This window comes from Miscanthus floridulus, chromosome 16 (genome assembly GCF_019320115.1).
Source record: "Miscanthus floridulus cultivar M001 chromosome 16, ASM1932011v1, whole genome shotgun sequence".
In the NCBI taxonomy this organism is placed as follows: domain Eukaryota; kingdom Viridiplantae; phylum Streptophyta; class Magnoliopsida; order Poales; family Poaceae; genus Miscanthus; species Miscanthus floridulus.
The window spans coordinates 69,136,096-69,157,109 of NC_089595.1; the positions used below are offsets into that span (position 1 = coordinate 69,136,096).

The 21,014-nt window shown below is 41.8% G+C and overlaps 1 protein-coding gene across 1 annotated transcript; it reads left to right on the top strand.

Annotated features, from left to right (window-relative positions):
- Positions 1-598: 598 nt before the first annotated feature.
- Positions 599-20,688, top strand: LOC136511438 (uncharacterized). The gene is made up of 11 exons (XM_066505500.1): positions 599-3,442; positions 3,576-3,815; positions 4,266-4,392; positions 9,790-9,942; positions 10,102-10,343; positions 10,440-10,509; positions 11,858-12,064; positions 12,210-12,433; positions 18,595-18,673; positions 18,752-18,889; positions 19,771-20,688. Exons 1-11 carry the CDS (start codon positions 750-752, stop codon positions 19,951-19,953), a joined length of 4,356 nt encoding a protein of 1,451 aa, XP_066361597.1. The 5' UTR covers positions 599-749; the 3' UTR covers positions 19,954-20,688.
- The last annotated feature ends 326 nt before the right edge of the window (positions 20,689-21,014 follow it).

Genomic DNA, 21,014 nt, shown 5'->3' on the forward strand with positions numbered 1-21,014 from the left:
CAATAGTCCTTTAAATCACATCATGTCTTCATATCAATTACCAACAAATCAATTATCAAGTTAGCATAAATCTACATTAATTCATACCAAATAATATATTTATATGGCATTGAACTACCTCATGTCTTCATATTAGGAATAGAAGAACAAATATTTGAGACATTTCGAGTAATTCGGGTAGTTCGGGTATCGGGAAACATTATCCGAATTATCCAAACTAATTTCGGGTTTTTATAATCACTATCCGAAATTATGCAGCCTATTCGTTTGGCTGTGACTTGTCGTAAACGATCGTAAATTTCCGGCCGAAACATTATTTTTCTCTCACACAAACCAGCCAGCAGTATTTCTTCACAAACCAGCAACGATACGAACCAGCCAACCGAACAGGCTGATGAATTCGGGTTCGGGTACTTCGGGTCTGGGTTCGCATAATTTGGGTTCGAAAATTAGGTATTGGATATTTTGCCGACCCTTAAGGATCACTTCTTCTACATGGGAGAAACAGGTCGGAACTCTTTGAAATTTGAACGTGCGACAGACCCATCCGTATCCGAACTCAAAATCGGCATCTACCACTACGAAAGGCATTTCCCCAACCCAACTACGAATTCCGAAATCGGCCAACCAACCAAACCGCCGTGTGCCCGTGTGGAATCAATCGATCACACGCGCCCCGCCCCATTCGGCCATTCCCAGCCTTCCAGAGCCCGGCGCCGCCGCCGGCCGCTGCTCCGCCGACGCGGGGGATGCCACCGGCGGTAGCGCCCGCCTCGCCGCGCCAAAACCCTAGCGGCTCCGAGCTCCCCGCCGCCGCCGCCGCCGCGGCTTCCATGGCGAACCCGGGCCTAGGGCTTGGCCTCGCGCCACCGGGCGCCGGGCCCTCCGCCGGAGCGACGCCGTCTTCACGCCGCGCGCCGCGCTTGGCCAAGCGGCGCCACGCGCCCGCCTCCTCCCAATCCCGCGCGCCGCAGGCCTCAGCCGGAACATGGAACCCGTTTGGTGGCGGCGGCGGCGGTACGGATGGACAGACCGGAGGCTTTGTGTTTGGTGCTGCTTCGGCAGTGAGACAGCAGCCTTCGGAGCCAGCAGTGGCGGTAGCTTCACCCACTGAGGCGCCCTTCGTGTTTGGGAGCGTGAGGGAGAGCCTGCCTCGGTTTGACGAGGGATTGTCTGCTTCATCAAAGCTCCCTGATAAGATGGAGAAGCTGAACCTGTGGACGTCGGGTGAGGCTGGCAATGGTCTTGGTCAGGGAAGGGATCGAAAGGATGGAAGTTCGGCATTTGGTGTTGATATATCTGGTTTGTTTTCTAATAACAAGGAAACTAATTTGCTCCAGGAGAAGCTTACACAATTGAATTTAGGCCACAGAGAACCCTTGCAAAGTGAGAAGAGGGATAGTGCTAATGGTGTGCCACAAGCATTTGTGTTTGGAGGTAATGGAGCTGGGAGTTTTGCTGACTGTAAGAACACAGCTGCCCCTGTTGCACATTCAGATGATCCTAGTTCAGTTCATGGCACTGATGCAAAAGCTGTGGCTGGGAAGTCGATGCAGTTCAATATAGGCAGTCAAGCACCTTCCAGGGGTGGGGGGATCGATCGTACTAATGGAGCAACAGAAGCTTTCATGTTTCGAAGTACCGCAGTAAGTGGTCATGTGGGTAATATAAACAATGTCGACTCTGGTGCCAATACCAGTTCGTCCACTGTTGCTAAAGGTGTGGATGATGTAGATGTGCTTCCGGAAAAGATAACACGGTTGAGTATAGGAAGTGACATGCCCTTGAATGAGATGAAAAGTGGTTATCAACCCAAAGTGTTTACATTTGGAAGTGGAGGAGTCCCAGGCGCTGTTTTTGGGAAGGAAACCGGCAGCACATCAGATAGGAGCAGTGAATTCTTCTCTGCAAATAGCAATACTTCTAGTTCAAGCAGTGATTTTTTCTCTACAGCAAATAGCAACACTTCTAATTCAGCTAATGGCACTTACTGTTTGCCTCCAGAGAAGATATCAGATTTGAATGCAGGAGACGGAGTCATGTCACAGAGCTTGGAAAGTGATAATTCTAAATGTCCACCGCAGACCTTTTTATTTGAAAGAAATGAAACCCGAAGCTCTGTTTCGCACTCTGCAAGCATAGCCATGGATGACGGTGGCAATTTTGTCAATGATGATAATACTGATACCTGTAGTTCAGCTCGTGGTACAGTGGAGTGTGCAGGTGCTCTCCCAGAGAAGATGACAAAGTTAAATATAGGATGCGGAGTTCCATATCATAGCAGGAAAGATGAAACTGCTACTAAACCACCAGAAGTATTTGTATTTGGATGTAATGTTTCTAGCTTTTCTTCTGCCCAGACTGCAAGTAAATCGAATGATCCCACAACTCCTGAATTTTGTTTTCAAAGCAAAGCAGAGGCAACTTCAGGATATGGGGCTGTTCCCCAAACCAAAGTTCAGGAGTCATACCCATTTACAAATTTGAATAATTCATGTAGTTCCTCTACTTTTGAGAATGCAGTTCCTGCTTTCAGTTTTGGGACAATGAATGCAGAAACAGAAACTGCTCCAGATGATCATTTTTCTGTCAAACAGGATTTGCCTGGGTATTCCAGAGAGACCTTATTTGGTTTAGACAGTATAAAATCTGCATACAAGGACAAAAGGGAAGCACATAAAGGCAAAATGAAAAATAAAAGGCCAACTAGGCTAAAGCAACATGCTCAGCTCCATCAGGTTGTTTCTAAGGAAGCCTGTACCAATGGAGAAGCATCAGATTTAGCAGGCGACTATTCACCAATGGATTGTTCGCCGTATCCTGCAGAAGCTGAACATGTGTCAACAGAGGCATATGAGCCTGTTCACATAGGTGATAGTGTTATCTCGAACTTGAACACCAGTTGTGCTGAAGATGATGTAGTTTCTGCAACTGAGCACTTGGTTATTGATGCAGACCTACTCATGTTTGGAGATCAAGGTAGAGGACCGAAACTAGATGCATCTGCGAGCAATTTTGGTAGCAGCTTTTCTAGTTTTGAAGGAGATCGAAGTAATGCATCACAACATTCTTTCACTAATATTGGGCAATACTGTAATGAGAATACCTACAGAACTCCCCATGATTTTGTTGAGGCTGCTGCTTTTCAATCAAGCTCATCAAATTTCAGTGGGCTGAACTTTAGATTTGGTGTGTCATCCTCTCCACAAATCTCTGCAGCAGCACAAAGGCATAACACAAGAAGGAAGTTAAGAAGAAAGGGCAGTCTGGCATCGAAACCTTCTACTATCGGCTCTTTTGAACAGCCAAAATCTTCACAAGATACTAAGGGCATGCGGTTTTTCGGTGAAACAAGTAAAAATGAAGACTCAGTGAAAAAGCAATCATCAAGAGATTCTTCTACTTCTGCGGCCTTGGAGACTTGTGAAACCTGGCGTACTAGGTTTGTGTGAACACTGTTAATGCTATCTTAATATCTCAATTTTCATGACTTGTATATAAGTTTGTATTAACTCATGTGATTAGTGATTACACACAATTTCCTATAACATAGCCTGTTGTTTCATTTGTTCCAGTGGAAATAAAGCCTATGCAAATGGGCACTTTGCTACTGCAGAGGATTATTATACCCGTGGAATAAACTCTGTTACCCACTATGGCGTTTCTGGACATTGTTCCCGTGCATTGATGCTGTGTTACAGCAACCGTGCAGCTACAAGAATGTCACATGGCATGATGCGGGAGGCGCTTCATGATTGTTTGACTGCTACATCAATTGACCCCACCTTTCTTAAAGCTAAAGTTAGAGCTGCCAAGTAAGACTTTTTTATCCTCAATTCAACCTTTTCTTTTATTTGTTAAATATGTATTAGTATTCTTTTAAACATGTAAGTATGGTGAGTTCAGTGACTGCAAGCATAGTACGTCTAAGAACATTCTGTTATGTTCCCACTGGTGGAATGTGCTGCTTTTATATGTAACACGCCATGATAGCTTATCAATGTTTTCAACCATATGCTTAGTTGCGAAATCGTAGGTACATGTTTCATTTGATATTTCAGCTTGAATATAACCATGTTATATTTGAAATGGACAGAAATGTATTCTACTGGGAATATGTTTACTTCACTTGTGTTATATTTGAGGACTTGGCAGAGATTATTGACTCTGCAGCTTCAGTTGCACATATTTTTCTCTTTCTTTATTGTTTTATTGCATCCTTAAATGTCTATTAGGTTGATTTTTTTTATCGTCTTTAATTGCAGTTGCCAGCTTGCATTGGGCGATCTTGAAGATGCATCAACGAGTTACATGTCCTGTTTGAACAGTAACACTGGGAGCTCTGACCCTAAAATATTCGCTGAGGCTTCTGATGGTTTGGAAAGAGTCAAGGTATTTTTGTCTTTTTTTTTTGCTAGGGCTGACCTTAAATGCACCTGTTCACTATATCTAACTTTTACATTCCATATTTTGTACATATTTAAATTGATATTTCTATGTTCTAAAATTTATAAATTATAGTATGTATGTATCTGTTCCTGGATATAAACACATACCTATTTATTTAGTTCCCAAGATTATTCACTATTTTTGAAAAATACTAATGCTCCACAGAACCACATGTGTAAGCTTTTGCTTTCCTTGGTGTATAAGGACTGGTTAGCAGAACACTTGGTGCTATCTGAAGAAGATGGTCGAGATTAGCTCGGAACTATAATTTGGCACAATCAAGCATGGAAAACTCTGAATTAGGTTATGAAAAGAATGACTAAAAACTTAAACTGGTCTGCTCAATCGATGTGTACTCTTTATTAGTAATGATGCAAGGAGACCTAGTTTATCTTTGTCTTTAACACCTTCAGGTACTATTGTGATGTAGGTTAATTATTCCTCAATTGGTTATTGACTATCTATTGATTCGCAATATGACATTTTGATTTGCCAAAAGTGATGATATCCCTTTGCATCTTATCATCAGAATTCAGGATGCAACTTTGACGGAAGTACTGATCTGTTTGGGTGAAATACATGTATTGATTTGATTCTTTCATGGCACTTTATATACCCCTCGACATAGAAAGGATCAGTTCTCAGTTGACCAACCTTTTACGTCATAATAATTGATGGCAACACACACTTTTTGCATTGTTAATTCTTGTGTCTTTCTTGTTTGCACACCTCTATTGTAAGCAGCTCAGTTTGATATCTGTTTCCTCATGCCAAGACTAATATGATAAGTTTAAATCAGGAAAAGTAGGTATACTGATGGTTCTGTAACCTGAAGTTATTTTAATATAACTATCTTTGTACTCGTAAAAAAAGAATTGACCTGCGGGGGAGAGACTGCCCCCACGGGCACTTAAGAAGAAGCTTCTCGTGCATAGGCCGAGAAACACCCCGATGGCCGGCTGCCCTCGACATGCCACCTTGTGCCTCTGAGTGCTCTGGACGCATGCCTGTGGCCATGTGCATCTCGCTGAAAGCGACTTAGGCGGTTACTTGTATTACTTAGGACCAACTGGACAAGTGACTTCCGTAACACTTTGCTTCTTCCAATGGCTAGACCCACCTCTGACCACATTCCTTGCAAGATTCAAATTGGGACTTCTATTCCCAAAGCTTATGTCTTCAGGTTTGAAAATTTCTGGGTAGAGCATCCTGGCTTCTTTGATATGGTAAATTCGGTATGGAATTCCAATGTCTCAGCAACTAATAGTGCTACTAGAATCACTGCCAAATTCAAACTTTTAAGGGCTGCCCTGAAAAAGTGGAGCAAAGGTCTTTCTAACCTCAGTTGCCTGATAAAAAACTGCAATTCTACACTGGAGATCCTAGATACACTAGAAGAACAAAGGCCTTATTTTCTTCAAGAATTCAATTTTAGGAAGATTTTGAAGAACCACATCCTCAAGCTCCTTAAGCACCAAGAAGATTATTGTAAGAAAAGATACACTATTAGATGGACTAAATTTGGAGATGAAAGTACAAATTTTTTTCATGCTGCTGCAACCGAAAGATACAGGATAAATACCATCACTTCCCTTGAAACTGAAGATGGAAGATCTGTGTGTGATCACAATGAAAAAGCTGCTCTGCTTCTTGAGGAATACAAACAAAGAATGGGGTGCACCACTAGCCCTGACATGCTATACAACTTAAGTCAACTGGTCCAGTCCAACAACAACCTAAGGCAGCTATCCAGACCCTTCACAATTGAGGAGATTAATAATATAGTCAAACAAATGCCTGCTGATAAAGCACCAGGCCCAGATGGTTTTAATGGATACTTCATCAAAAGTTGCTGGGAAACAATTAAAGGAGATTTCTACAGCCTCTGCTTTGACTTCTTCAATGGAACCCTGGATTTGCAATCTATAAACAATTCCTTCATCACTCTGATTCCCAAGACAAACAACCTTGTCTCAGTAAATGATTTCAGGCCCATCTCACTTCTAAACTGTGTCCTCAAAATTATCACAAATCTCCTAGCCAATAGGCTCCAAGGCAAGATCACATCACTCATTCATACCAACCAGTATGGCTTCATCAAATCCAGGACAGTCTAGGACTGCTTGGCGTGGACCTATGAGTATATTCATCAGTGTCAACAATCCAAGAAAGAAATCATTATTCTCAAGCTTGATTTCACAAAAGATGAAACAGCTAGGCTTTGATGATACTTGGTGTGACTGATCCAACGAATTCTTGATTCAGGAACCTCTTCCATCCTTCTTAATGGAGTCCCTGGAAAACACTTCCAATGCAGACGTGGAGTGAGACAGGGAGATCCGCTTTCTCCCCTTCTCTTCGTTTTGGCTGCTGATCTCCTTCAGTGCATTATTAACAAAGGTCACAGTGAAGGACTGTTTGATCTCCCTATCCCCTCCTATGAAACAGCTCAGTATCCTATTATCCAGTATGCAGACTTTTCACTCTAAAACTTGGTGTCCATTCTTATCATGAAAGCTTCCCAAATGGAACTTTTCACTCTAAAAGGATTGCTGGAATCTTTCTCACAGTCAACTGGACTTCGGGTTAACTATAAAAAGTCTTGTTTGGTGACTCTAAATCTCTCTCCTGAGAAAGCTCATCAGTTGGCTGGGGTTTTTGGATGCAAACTGGAATCCCTCCCCTTCACATACCTTGGATTGCCAATGGGCACCACCAAGCCGAGAGTGGAGCACTTTGGATTCATCATGAACAAAGTTGAAAGAAGACTTACAGCCACTTCTAATTTTCTCTCCCATGCTGGAAGACTAGAGCTAGTGAACTCAGTCCTGTCCTCTCTTCCTACCTATGCCATGTGCACTCTTCAGCTGCCTATTTCAGTTATATAATACATTGACAGAGCAAGAAGACACTGTCTTTGGAGAGGCTCTGACAGCAATGCCAAAATGAAACCTCTGGTGGCTTGGAAAAAATGCAGCAAGCCAAAAAGAAAGGGAGGGCTTGGTATCATCAATCTTAGAAGCCAAAACTCTGCTCTACTCCTTAAACACCTAGACAAATTCTACAACAGGAAAGAGATTCCTTGGGTCAAGCTTGTTTGGCATGCTCACTACTCCAATGGTGACATCCCTCATGCAACTATGGATAAAGGGTCTTTTTGGTGGAAGGATATCCTGAAACTTGTGATCTCTTCAGAGGAATCGCTAATTGCAAACTCGGGGATGGATCTACTGTTCTTTTCTGGTCAGATCTTTGGAATGACAATGTCATGCAGAGCAAGTTTCCAAGACTTTTCTCTTTTGCCAAAAACAAGAAGATTTCTGTGTTGCAGTTCCTTTCAAACAACAACCTCCAGTCACAATTCCACCTTCCTCTGTCCGAACAAGCTTATCAAGAATATCAAAGAATGCAAGATTACATTCAATCTATACAGGTTCAACAAGATACAAAAGACTCTTGGCACTATATTTGGGGAAGCAGCAGCTATACATCTTCTAAATTCTACAATTTCCCCTACAGAAATGTTCAGCCCCCCCGCTCCTTTCTGTGGATCTGGGACTCAAAATGCAGTAACAAACTTAAAGTCTTCTCCTGGCTCCTGATTATGGATAGGCTAAACACAAGGAACCTTCTTAAAAGGAAAAAACACAAGTTGGAGGGCAATAACTATAACTGTATTCTCTGCAATCAGAATGTTGAGGAAACTGCTTTCCACCTCTTTTTCAGCTGTCCATTCAGTCAGGCCTGCTGGCAACACTTGAATATGCACTGGAACTTTCAAAGTGATTTCTTCCAAATGATGATGCAGTCGAAACAGCAATATCAAAACCCCTTCTTTATGGAGATCTTCATCATTGCTGCCTGGCACATATGGAAGCAGCGAAATAACTTTATATTTGACAGAGGACGACCCTCTTTCTCCTCCTGGAAATGCTCCTTTTTGGATGAGGCTAGACTTCAAGCTCTTAGAATGTCTGAAGACAAGCGCTATGTTTTCCTCCTTTGTATAGACTCATTTTCTTAGTTCTTAGCTGACCAGTGGCTCCCTCAGCCTCTTGGGTGGTTTTTGTTTTTGTTGTTCTTTCTCCTCTATACAGTTTCTGGCTTTTGCTTTTTAATAAAATCTCACAGTGGGGGCCTCCCCTGCTGTATTTTTCACTAAAAAAAAACAGCCGATGAGGGGTGTTTTTTTACCCATGCATGTTTAAATTCACTCCCATAAGGACACCTAGGACCTGGGGTTATACTTGATCCAGGCTAACCCGTCAGGTAGCAGGCCTGTTTGCTATCTTTGTATCTGTAGTTGCCTTGTACGGGCATACTAGAAAGGGCAGCTATTACTTCTGTAACAGGCTCCACAATGCTCATTGCAGTTGGAAAAATTAAATATTTTGCATTACGCTTTAGCAACGGAGTTCACTCCACGATCCACAAAATCCAAGAATACATTCTACAGACTATGGCATATGTTATCATGTAGCCTTGAATTCTCAATAGTGTCTAACAAATTCTCAATAGTGTCTAACAAAATCATTTGGGTTTTGTTATTCATTTGTTTTAAGATGCTGTGCAATGCGTAAAGCTGACTTAGGAGCATGACTGATATTGAATTCTTCAGCGTAATCAAATTATCTTTGTATGCATGGTTGCATTCATGACCCCTGGATTTGTTGTAAGTTATTCAGAAACATGATACGAATACTTGTTTGTGTGATCATGTTAGTGCAGCGGCACTTGATTTCCCATTATACTTTGCATTCAATTTGACCTGGATGTTTTTAGAAACATCCTAATTGGATTCCCCACAATTTCTATACATTTTTTTTTCGAACTAGAAACTTTTGCTGTGATCTATGGGCTCAGCAAAGCTGCCCATTTTTTCCACTAGACAACTTATGGAGTTATCCTGTACCTTGCCTAGATTTATTTCTCTTGGTTTGGAGGTATGTATATCTAGTATAAACCAATATTTTGGTGCAATCAAGCGGATTGGTTTGATTCAGGCACGAAATACACACAGATTCTTGTTTAAAAGTAACTTTCAAGTTCCATATTTCAGATTTAGTTTGTGCTAGCATTATTTGAATTTTCACCGACATTTTATTCCTAAAAGGGTGGTACAGATTGCAAAGTTTTCCATGGAGCATGGGCCCAAATTAAAATTGTTTCCTGATTGCTATTAGTTTGTGCTTTAACACTTCATATAATCTATTCTTGGTTATATTTAGATATGTGTTCTGTTTCATTATTACTTAGTCTCTGTTTCATTTAAGGTCAATTTTTCTCCACAAATGAGGTTTATCATTCTACCACACTCATGTGCTTTTATTACTTCTGCAGAGAGTGACCGATTGGGTATCCCAGTGCAAGGAACTTCTTGAGAAAAGAACATCTCCTGAAGCAACAAAAGCCTTAGAATTGATCTCCAATGCATTGCACATATGTCCACATTCAGACAGCCTCAAGGAGATGAAAGCAGAGGCATTGCTGATGGTTTGTATTTCTTTCTCTTTTGGTTCATTCCATGAATTATTAAGAGCGCCTATACTTCAATGAATTACAAGAGCATCTATACTAACAAATGTTCAGGGAATGTCCTTTTTTTGTCATATATTTATTTCTTGCTACTAATGTCATCGCTGCACTGAACAGCTACGAAGATATGAAGAAGTGATTCAACTATGTCAGGAGTCTGTAAATCCGACTGAAAGAAATTCAGTTTTATTCAAAGACAATGGAGAACCAAAGAATTCCAGAGTCTCTGAACAGACGCAGTTCTCTGGAAGGTATTGGCAGCCCTACCTCATTTGCAAGTCTTATTTCCTTTCAGGCAAGCTTGATGAGGCTCTTGAATTGTTAAAGAAACATGAGCAAGTCACACCTGTCAAAGAAAGGTAAATTTGTCATGTTTTTTGAATTTCCTTTGTTTTGGCAGTTCATGCTGGTCTAGTGAATTGTTATGTATGACTTCTGAATGGTGCAACTCACAGTGACGTGAGCACATATCAAGAAAAATTCTCATCATTGTCAGCGACTATAAGAGAACTACTTTCCCTTAAGGTATGCTTTAAAATCTCTCTTGTTGCATCTTTGGTCCTCTTACTGAGTAGCAGTGGCAGAAATTTGGTGATGTATTTTTGTCATATCTAATACTTCCCATTTTATGTAATTATATGCTATTATTTGCTCTCCTTTTGATGTCCATGTGTGTTCCAACATTTATCTTCTCATGGAGATTAAGAACTAGCATGTGGTAGATCTAAAAATACCAATGTTTTCCTAAACGGTAAACGGTCTTTACACGGTCGCCCTTCGTTTAGCGTTTAGGCTGTTTACACGGTGTTTAAACGAAGTTAAACGGTCTAAACGGTTTTGTACTTTTTTTTAAAAAATACATATAATTATATATGTGCATGTAAAAAATCAAGTATTCTAGCATTTATACATATTTATCCGAGTAAAAATCAATTATTTTGGTATGTATATATATTTATGCATGTGAAAAGAACCAAATATAGATATTTATGCATGTAACATATCAAGTGTACACATTTATAAATATAATAAACTTAAGTATACAAATTTATCCATACAAAACTGAACTAGATTTACCTCGTGTTCGCCTAAACAGCCGTTTAGCCCGTTTAATACTGTTTATCTCCGTTCCGTTTAGGCCGTTTAGACCGTTTTTTCCCGTTTTTTGACCGTTTAAACGGTCAACCGTTTACCCCCTAAACAAAACAATTTACCACCGTTTACCGTTTAGTGGCCGTTTAATCGGCCGTTTAGGCCGTTTAGGCGAACACTGAAAAATACCCTAGCATATGGCATCTCTTTGTGGGCATGTTGCATAAGTTTCTAGTGATGATATGAGCCAGTGATGTGCGTGTTTGTGTACTCTTTTTAATGTGGTGATGTGCAGCTCTCCCACAAATTCGAGGAAAGAAATAGTTTCCAAATGATTGTTCTCTTTAAATGTACTATAATGTCCCAAGTTACCTTGACTGTTTAGTTTGGCTCTAAAAATGGGAAAATGCTGAGCTTTCATGCTGCTCTTCTTCTTTTGAGCATAGGATGTACTGGTGCTAGAAAGTGCACGCTGCTTAATAAAAACAGAAAAATTCATATAGCTAAATATCCATCTATTCTTAATGTTTAGTACAAAATCACAGAATAAGCCTGAAATTAGATGACCTTGAAAATTGAGATTTGCCACTCCATCTAGTTGATAACAGGATTTCCATCTCCTTTTTCGCTGACATGTGACCACATGATCGCAAATCCATGATGCATGGTTTAGCAAACCCTAATGCTTTGCAGCAGCAAAATATAAATTCCCCTTTTGATTTTCATTTATACGGATGACAGAACTAGCATCACTTATCTGTTGTTACCTTCTAATCATTAGGCTGCTGGAAATGAATCATTTCAAGCTGGTAGATATTCAGATGCTGTCAAACAGTATTCAGCAGCTTTGGCATGCAATAGTGAATCACGCCCATTTTCAGCTGTCTGTTTTTGCAATCGCGCAGCTGCGTATCAAGCACTCGGTCAAGTTACTGATGCAATAGCAGATTGTTCACTTGCCATGGTTCTTGATACAAATTATCCCAAGGTATACTGCTGCAGCTCTTTATTTTATATAATAAGCATTTCATTTTGAAAGGATCCATTTCCCAACGCCGAGAGACATGCAAACTCTTTTAACTTTTAAGCCTTACATGGCTATTTTCAGACCTTATGTGATGTACCTATTTCAGGCAATTTCAAGACGAGCCACCTTATACGAGATGATAAGGGATTATGACCAAGCTGCTAATGATGTAAGGAAGCTAATCTCTCTTCTTGAAAAGAAAGTCCATGTGTCTGGAATATCACCAAAAGCTTTCAACAAGCACAAAGATCTCAAGCAAGCACATGCGAGGCTTTCATCCATAGAGGATGAAGCAAAAAACGATACCCCCCTGAATTTGTATTTAATCTTGTAAGTTTTCCAAATTGGTTTTACCTTTTTGTTCCTTCAGTATGATTTTCTTGCCCCAGTTTGTGCCTGGTTAACCTGAATGTTTGTATTCCATGAAAGCAGTTACTGCTTATCCGTGCATTTAATTTTCACCTTTCGTTATAAATTTTACTGACCCAGACAATAAAAATAGCATTGCTTATTATATGGATACTAGTACAAAATACACTTTACTTAGTAGCTCTTTAAGGAACTACCCTCTTCCATATGTGTGTTGCAATAACATTGGTTTCACAATAAATGTAATGAAACTGGCAGAAAAATATCATTATTTGGTACTGTGTAGAGTGCTTTAAATTCAATATTCTGAGATAACAACATAGAATATCTTGAGTTTGCAGCAATTGCGACTCTTACTTTTCAGTATAAGAGTGGTACTTTTTTTTTTCTCGAACAATGCAAGAGAATTTCATTAAGAAGAGATAAAAGTTCGGAGAGGCAAGTGTCTACTACAACAAGGGAGAGAAACTCCCAAACCCACACTCACACCTCAGTACACTAAAACACCACTCCTATCTCTGCTTAGCTGAAGAAGCATCTGCTTTAGAGCAGAGGCTCCTGCCATGCACCAAAGAACACCCTCATTAGTTACAGCTTGAAGCACCAATTGGACATCTGGAAGGGCTCCTTCAAACACACAAGCGGTGCGATGCTTCCAAATTTCCCAAGCGACCAAGATAATTAAAGAATTCAGCCCTTTCCTCATCTTTTTATCAAACCCCTTGATTGCTTGGCACCACCATTTGGAAAAACGAGTCACATCAGTCCGAGTAGCAGGAGGCCTAGCCTATTCAGGACCAGACTCCAGACTTGTCTAACGAATACACAGGAAACCAGGATATGTTGAATTGACTCCTTGATCACAGAAGGGGCAACCCGATGGGTGGGGTAAGCCGCGTTTGGCCAGACGGTCCGTTATCCAACACTGGTTGTTGATGGCTAGCCAAATGAAAAATTTGCATTTTAGAGGAGTCCAACTCTTCCAAATTCTTTGCCAGGGAAAAAATTTGATGGTTCCCAAAAAAAAGGCAGCATATGCTGACTTGCTGGAGTAGGAACCGGATTGTGTGAACTTCCAGCGAAATTGATCAGGGGTATCTTGCTGCAGAATCAGCCCATCCACCAAGTCCCAAACCTGCAAATATTCAACCAGGACTTGAACAGATAGAGCACCTCTTATGTCTGCAACCCAACCACGATTGACAAGGGCCTTTGCAACTGTCCTAGTCTTTACTACCCTCTTTGGAACCAAATTATACAGGTTGGGTGCAATCTCAGCCAGGGTCCTTCCTTGTAGCCAACGATCTTTCCAGAACTTTATAGATTCTCTGCTGCTCAAAATATAATCAACAGCTACGTCAAAAAGGGCTCTGGCAATTTGCGGCACTTGAATAGGTAATCCTACCCAAGGTCGTGAACGATCAGTTTTTTATGCCCGCAACCATCTAATTCGTAGAGCCTAGCTCAAAGACTCAAGGTTATGAATGCCCAGGCCACCATACTGCAATGGACATTGGACTTTCTTCCATGGCCTGCTCCTGACCTTTCCACAGAAACCCTCTTGGCCTCTTGTCAATTGCTTTAATCACCCATTTTGTCAAGTCTAAAGCAATCAAGTGAGTGGTGCTAGCATAATAGTTTTCTACCAATAAAGTTGCTTAGTGAATGGGAAACATTGGTAATTGCATTTTTTTGAGATGCAGTGGTAATTGCACTAGTTGCTTAACATGATTTGGAGTGAGCTGAAGAATGAGCACAGCCTCTGGTGCATGGCGGGGGCGAGAAAATTACAGGGGTTAGGTCTCGCACTTGCAGACTAGGTCTTTTTGAGCTAAGGTCGAGTCATATTGTCATGTGTGTTTAAACCATAAGGCTGTGTAATTGCCTCACTCATATTTGGTCCCCGTATGAGTGAGGATCCTGTTGCCCCCCCCTTTCATCTCTATAATACAATGAAATGCAGCTCTCCTGCGTTTTTAAAAAAAAAGCACTAGTTGCTTAGAACTTTATTTAGTATCTCAGAAATGTTTGAGAGAATTATTGTGTTGTGAGATAGTCAGGCCATAATACAGTACAACAACAATAACAACAACAACAACAAAGCCTTTAAGTACCAAACAAGTTGGGGTAGGCTAGAGTTGAAACCCAGCATAAGCCATCAAGGTTCAGGCACGTGAATAGCTGTCTTCCAAGCACTCCTATCTAAGGCTAAGTCTTTGGATATATTCCATCCTTTTAAGTCTCCTTTTATTGCCTCTACCCAAGTCAACTTTGGTCTTCCTCTGCCTCTCTTCACGTTACTATCTTGGCTTAGGATTCCACTACGCACCGGTGCCTTTAGAGGTCTCCGTTGGACATGTCCAAACCATCTCAACCGGTGTTGGACAAGCTTTTCTTCAATTGGTGCACCCCTAATCTATCACATATATCATCGTTCTGAACTCGATCCCTTCTTGTATGACCGCAAATCCAACGCAACATACGTATTTCCACGACACTTACCTGTTGAACATGTCGTCATTTCGTAGGCCAACATTCTGCACCATACAACATAGCAGGTCTAATTGCCGTCCTATAAAACTTGTCTTTTAGCTTCTGTGTTATCCTTGTCACATAGGACACCAGATGCTTGCGCCACTTTATCCACCTTGCTTTGATTCTATGGCTAACATCTTCATCAATATCCCCATCTCTCTGTAGCACTGATCCTAAATATCGAAATGTATCCTTCGTAGGCACTACTTGACCTTCCAAACTAATATCTTCCTCCTCCCGAGTAGTAGTGCCGAAGTCACATCTCATATACTCAGTTTTAGTTCTACTGAGTCTAAAACCTTTGGACTCCAAAGTTTCCCGCCATAACTCCAGTTTCTGATTCACTTCTGTCCGGCTTTCATCAACTAGCACTACATCGTCCGCGAAAAGCATACACCAAGGGATGTCCCCTTGTATGTCCCTTGTGACCTCATCCATCACTAAGGCAAACAAATATGGGCTCAAAGCTGACCCTTGATGTAGTCCTATCTTAGTCGGGAAGTCATCCGTGTCTCCATCACTTGTTCGAACTCTAGTCACAACATTGTTGTACATGTCCTTAATGAGCCCGACGTACTTTGTTGGGACTTTATGTTTGTCCAAAGCCCACCACATAACATTCATTGGTATTATATCATAAGCTTTCTCCAAGTCAATAAAAATCATGTGTAGGTCCTTCTTCTTCTCCCTATACCGCTTCATCATTTGTCTTATTAAGAAAATGGCTTCTATGGTTGACCTTCCGGGCATGAAACCAAATTAGTTCATAGAGACCCGAGTTATTGCTCTCAAGCGATGCTCGATAACTCTCTCCCATAGCTTCATAGTATGGCTCATCAACTTAATTCCCCGGTAATTAGTACAACTTTGAATATCCCCTTTATTCTTGTAGATCGGTACCAATATACTTCTCCACTCATCAGGCATCTTGTTCGATGAAAAAAATATGGTTGAACAGCTTGGTTAGCCATACTATAGCTATGTCCCCGAGGCATCTCCACACCTTGATTGGGATACCATCCGGTCCCATCGCTTTACCTCCTTTCATCCTTTTCAACGCCCAATGTTTTCAAGTCGTCCGATTAATCGCGATTAGTCGGTCTGGTTGGTACCATGACCTCGATTAGAGACTTCGACTCGATTAGCTCGACTAGAAACTTGGTTGTCCGACTAGTCGATGATTAATCACGATTAGTCGTCCCACCAGGGGGCTGCACGACTAGGCTGGGCACTGCCTTCTTTGGGCTTGCCTGACTGGGCTTCCAGGTGAGTAGTTGGGCTACCAATTTGGCCCACTAGGGTCTGTAATATATATACAGGAGGCCAAGTCTCAAGGGTTCCCATCTCTCATTCTCTGCGGTGCGTGACGGCTGCTGCTGCTCTGCTCTTTCTTCTCTCCTGTGCGTGACGATTGCTGCTGCTCTGCTCTTTCTCTCTTCTCTGCTTCTCTTCCCCAGCCAGCACGCCTCTTGGTGAAGCTCTTCCTTGGCTCTGCGCCTCTGCTCCTCCCTAGCTCACGAAGATGAGCTCTTCCTCCAATGATGGTAGGTGTGCCTACTGCCTAGACCAGACTTGACTAGTCGTACTGGTCGACGACTAATCACGACAAATCGTCTGGTTGGTCCCATGGCGACCAGAGTCGACTAGACGACTTGAAAACATTGTCAACGTCTCTCTATCCTCAGATTCTTGGATTCTCCGCACAAAGCGCATATTGGTGTCATCAAAAGAGTCATCCAAGTGAAAGGTTGTGTCCGTATTCTCACCATTGAACAATTTGTCAAAATACTCTTGCCATCGATGTCGGATCTCATCCTCCTTCACCAAGAGATGCTCCCTTTCATCCTTAATGCACTTAACTTGGTTGAAGTCCCTTGTCTTTCTCTAACGAACCCTAGCCATCCTATAAATGTCTTTCTCTTCTTTCTTCGTACTCAAATGTTGGTAAAGATCCTCGTACGCTCTACCATTTGCCACACTTACAGCTCGCTTTGCAGTCTTCTTTGCCACCTTCTACTTCTCTATGTTGTCCACACTCCTGTCATGGTATAAACGTCTATAGCATTCTTTCTTCTCCTTAATAGCCCTTTGGACTTCCTCGTTCCACCACCAAGTACCTTTAGCCTCGCCTCCACTTCCTTTGGTTACTCCACACACCTCTGAGGCCACCTTTCGAATGTTGGTTGCCATCTTCTCCCACATGTTGTTTATGTCATCTTCTTCCTTCCAAGAGTCCTCTTTGATAACCTTTTCCCTGAATACCTTTGACGTCTCCCCTTTCAGTTTCCACCACTTTGTTCTTTCAATCTTAGCTTGTTTATCCCTATGGGCACGCACCTGAAAACGAAAGTCTGCCACCAAAAGCTTATGTTGAGAAACAACACTCCCCTGGTATCACCTTGCAACCCAAGCATGCTCGTTTGTCCTTTCTTCTTGTGAGGACAAAGTCAATCTGGCTAGAGCGTTGTCTGCTACTGAAGGTCACTAGATGAGATTCTCTCTTTCTAAAGAAAGTGTTGGCTATCATCAGGTCAAAAGCTACCGCGAAGTCCAGAACTTCCTCCCCCTCCTGATTCCTACTACCATACCCAAAACCTTCATGAACTGTCTCGAAACCTGTGCTTGTAGTAACTACATGCCCATTAAGATCTCCTCCTATAAAAAGCTTCTCACTACTAGGTACAGCTCTAATCAGGCCATCTAAGTCTTCATAGAACTGTCTCTTAGCACTCTCGTCGAGGCCTACTTGAGGGGCATATGCACTAATTACGTTCAAGACCATATCACCAATGACAAGCTTAACTAAGATAATCCTATCTCCTTGCCTTCTCACTCCCACCACACTATTCTGGAGGCTCTTATCAATCAAAACTCCTACTCCATTTCTATTCGCAACTGTCCCTGTGTACTAAAGCTTAAAACCTGTATTGTCCACCTCCTTCGCCTTTTGACCCTTCCATTTAGTTTCTTGAACGCATAATATATTTACACGCCTCCTAGTCGTGGTATCAACTAATTCTCTTAACTTACCTGTAAGCGACCCTACATTCCAACTACCTAAACGGATCCTAGTTGGTTCGACTAGCTTCCTTACCTTTCGCACCCGTCGACTTAGATTTGAAGACCCTTGCTCATTTTTCACTACACCCGGGCGCTGATGTAGCGCGCCACTAAGGATGCGACGACCCGATCCTTCCTCTCTTGACACCGCGCCCAGATCGCGACACGGCGCGTCACGGGGGTGACGACCCGGCCCTTGCTCATTTAACATCATACCCGGGTTCCGATATGGCGCGTCGCTAAGAGGGTTACGTCCCAACGGTTTTCTTTCGGGTTTCATCTCCATTAGAATGGCTAGATTTAACGTTGGCTCGCCACGCCTATCACAACCCTCCTTTACCAGGGCTTGGGACCTGCTATGTTGAGACAACATAGACGGAGTTTCAGGCCATAATACAGTGAAAAAAATTATTTCATTTATATTCCACTCTTAACTTCTGATGAATTATCCTGACATGAGACAGATTCTATTTTGCTGGTACTATGTGGAGATAAACCTAATTACTAATTATCCTTTTCTGTATCAGGGGAGTGGAGGCATCCTGCTCTTCAGAAGATATTAAGAAGGCATACCGGAAAGCTGCATTGAGACATCACCCAGACAAGGTCCTTACTGCTTTTGACGATTATTATTTATTGATTCTATACATTGAACCTTGCTTTTAACAATGCTTTGGCCTGCAGGCTGCTCAATTATTAGTAAGGAACGAGAATGCTGAAGATGGATTTTGGAGGGATATTGTCAAGGAAGTCTATGCAGATGCGGATCATCTGTTCAAAACAATTGGGGAGGCATATAATGTTCTTTCTGACCCGGGCAAGGTAATGATAACCGAGTACCAGTAGATTTGCATAGTGTTGAATTAATTATATATACGGTTGGAGAATATTGAGAGTTTGGGAAAATAACTTAAGTCCATTATATCAAGTCACAATTGTTGTGTAAACATTCTGCTGGAAATAAGAGGAGTAAAGGATAAATCAGTCGACCCTTGCGGGATCTCTCATTGCTACTGGGCACATAGACTAGCAATAGCAAAAAAAGTGTAGAATACTTAGCGGGAGCAACGGTTCTTTTGATTTTAAGGACTTTGGCCCTGTTTGGTTGAGCTGTGGCTGTGGGAAAAAGCTGCTGTGGGCTGTGAGCTGTGGAAAAGCTGCTGTGGGCTGTGAGCTGTAGAAAAGCTGAAAGCTGTTTGGTTAAACAAGTATAAAATATACCTTTTATCTTTATCTCTCTTGAAACAACTATGGAAGAACTTTTTATTCCACCAATTTCGAAAAGCAGAAAGCCAAAAGCCAAAAGCAGGGTCAAACCAGCTTTCAAAAATGAACTACGGAAAAGCAGCTGCTTCTGAAAAAGCACCCTCCAAAAGCAGCCCCTTTGGTTGGGCTTTTGGCTTTTGGGACCAAAAGCCAAAGCCAAAAGCCCAACCAAACAGGGCCTTTGTGTACTTGAATCCATGACCTTAGTTACCACAAATTGTGCTTTACAGCTCCACTATCACTAGGTTTTCCTGTCTACAAAAGATTTATCATCCATGGTTATTTGAGACTTTACTTTTGTTACTTATCACGTATTGATGACAATTATTTCAAACTTATTACAGTCTCAATATCAGTCTTATGCTTTTTGCTTTATTTTCATCGCTTCCTAGATAAATGAAATTTGTTTTGAACCCTGTCCTGTTTGGATTTTGCAGCGTCAAGAGTACAACTTTGAAGAGGATCTAAGAAATGCTAGGAGGAGAGTATCTAGTTCAAGGAGCATGCATAGGTCACCTGAACAGAACTACAGCAACAGACGCTTTAATCCACGCCAGTGGCAGTCAAGCAGAGCATCATGTTCACGTTGGTACAGTAATTCAGACGATTATTACTGGTAAAGAAGCCACTACATATGGATTGGTCATGTGGTGAGAAGCAACTTTTGCATCTGCATGTGGAGCAAAGGACTCCTTGCACCAAGATGAGAGGCACCTGCCTTCCTGGGGTTTTTAGGTGCCAGTGCTAACGCACCAGCCTCGCAGTCAGCTTTCCTGTCTGTTTGCTGTGTTCCTTTTCCGGAGGATGGAAATATTAGGATTGATCAACTGGGGATCTGGGATGATTGCTTGACACTGGTAGTGTTGTGACTTGACTAGCACAGCAAATATGCGGGATTAGGAAGTGTGTACATCAAATTATCTTTTGTTGGCCTGGTGATTTCTGAACACTGACTGCTTGGGAGTGGCCATGGTATCCGCTCTGAAGTCTGAACACTCAGAACAACATCGAAGGTTAGAAACATGGATAAAGATGTCGGTTTCTCTAATATCTACAGGCACTCTTTTGCTGAATGCATGGCTACTGTTTGGCACGGGCAGTTTACAGCAGATTAGCTGAAAGAAAAGAGAAATGCTCTTCTGTTTGGCGCATGCAGTTTTGTTCTGTTGTTTCCTTTTTATCCAAATGATGTAGCGCTGGAAACAGAGTGGGTACATATTGTAACTGGCTAACTGCCCAATGTTGAAATCTCGAATTATTATTTATTTATTCTTTGTTACTAGACTTGTTAGCCCAACGTTGGGAGTATTTTAAGGAGATCAAGGTTCCTTCATATAAAAAAGAGGCTCGGGTTGTGGTGACATAGGCTAAGTGCACGTTCTGTCATGTTGCTTATGATGAAATATTTGGAACGACTTAAACCCTTAGGGCTAGTTCGGTTGCCTAGGATCTATGCCCTGGAACTATTCTCAGCTGGAATGATTGACTAATTTGTGTAACAATTCATCAGCTGGATTGGTTTCTGGCTCCGTTCCAGGCCGAACGACCCCTTAGGCTGCTGCATACGTTCTTTTTTACAGGAACGGGAGCCGGGCAGGGGAGCCCTCCTAACTATTTTTCATTCATAAAAGGGATATATACATATTCGAAGGCCTTAGGCCCAAACAAAAGACGAGAAGAG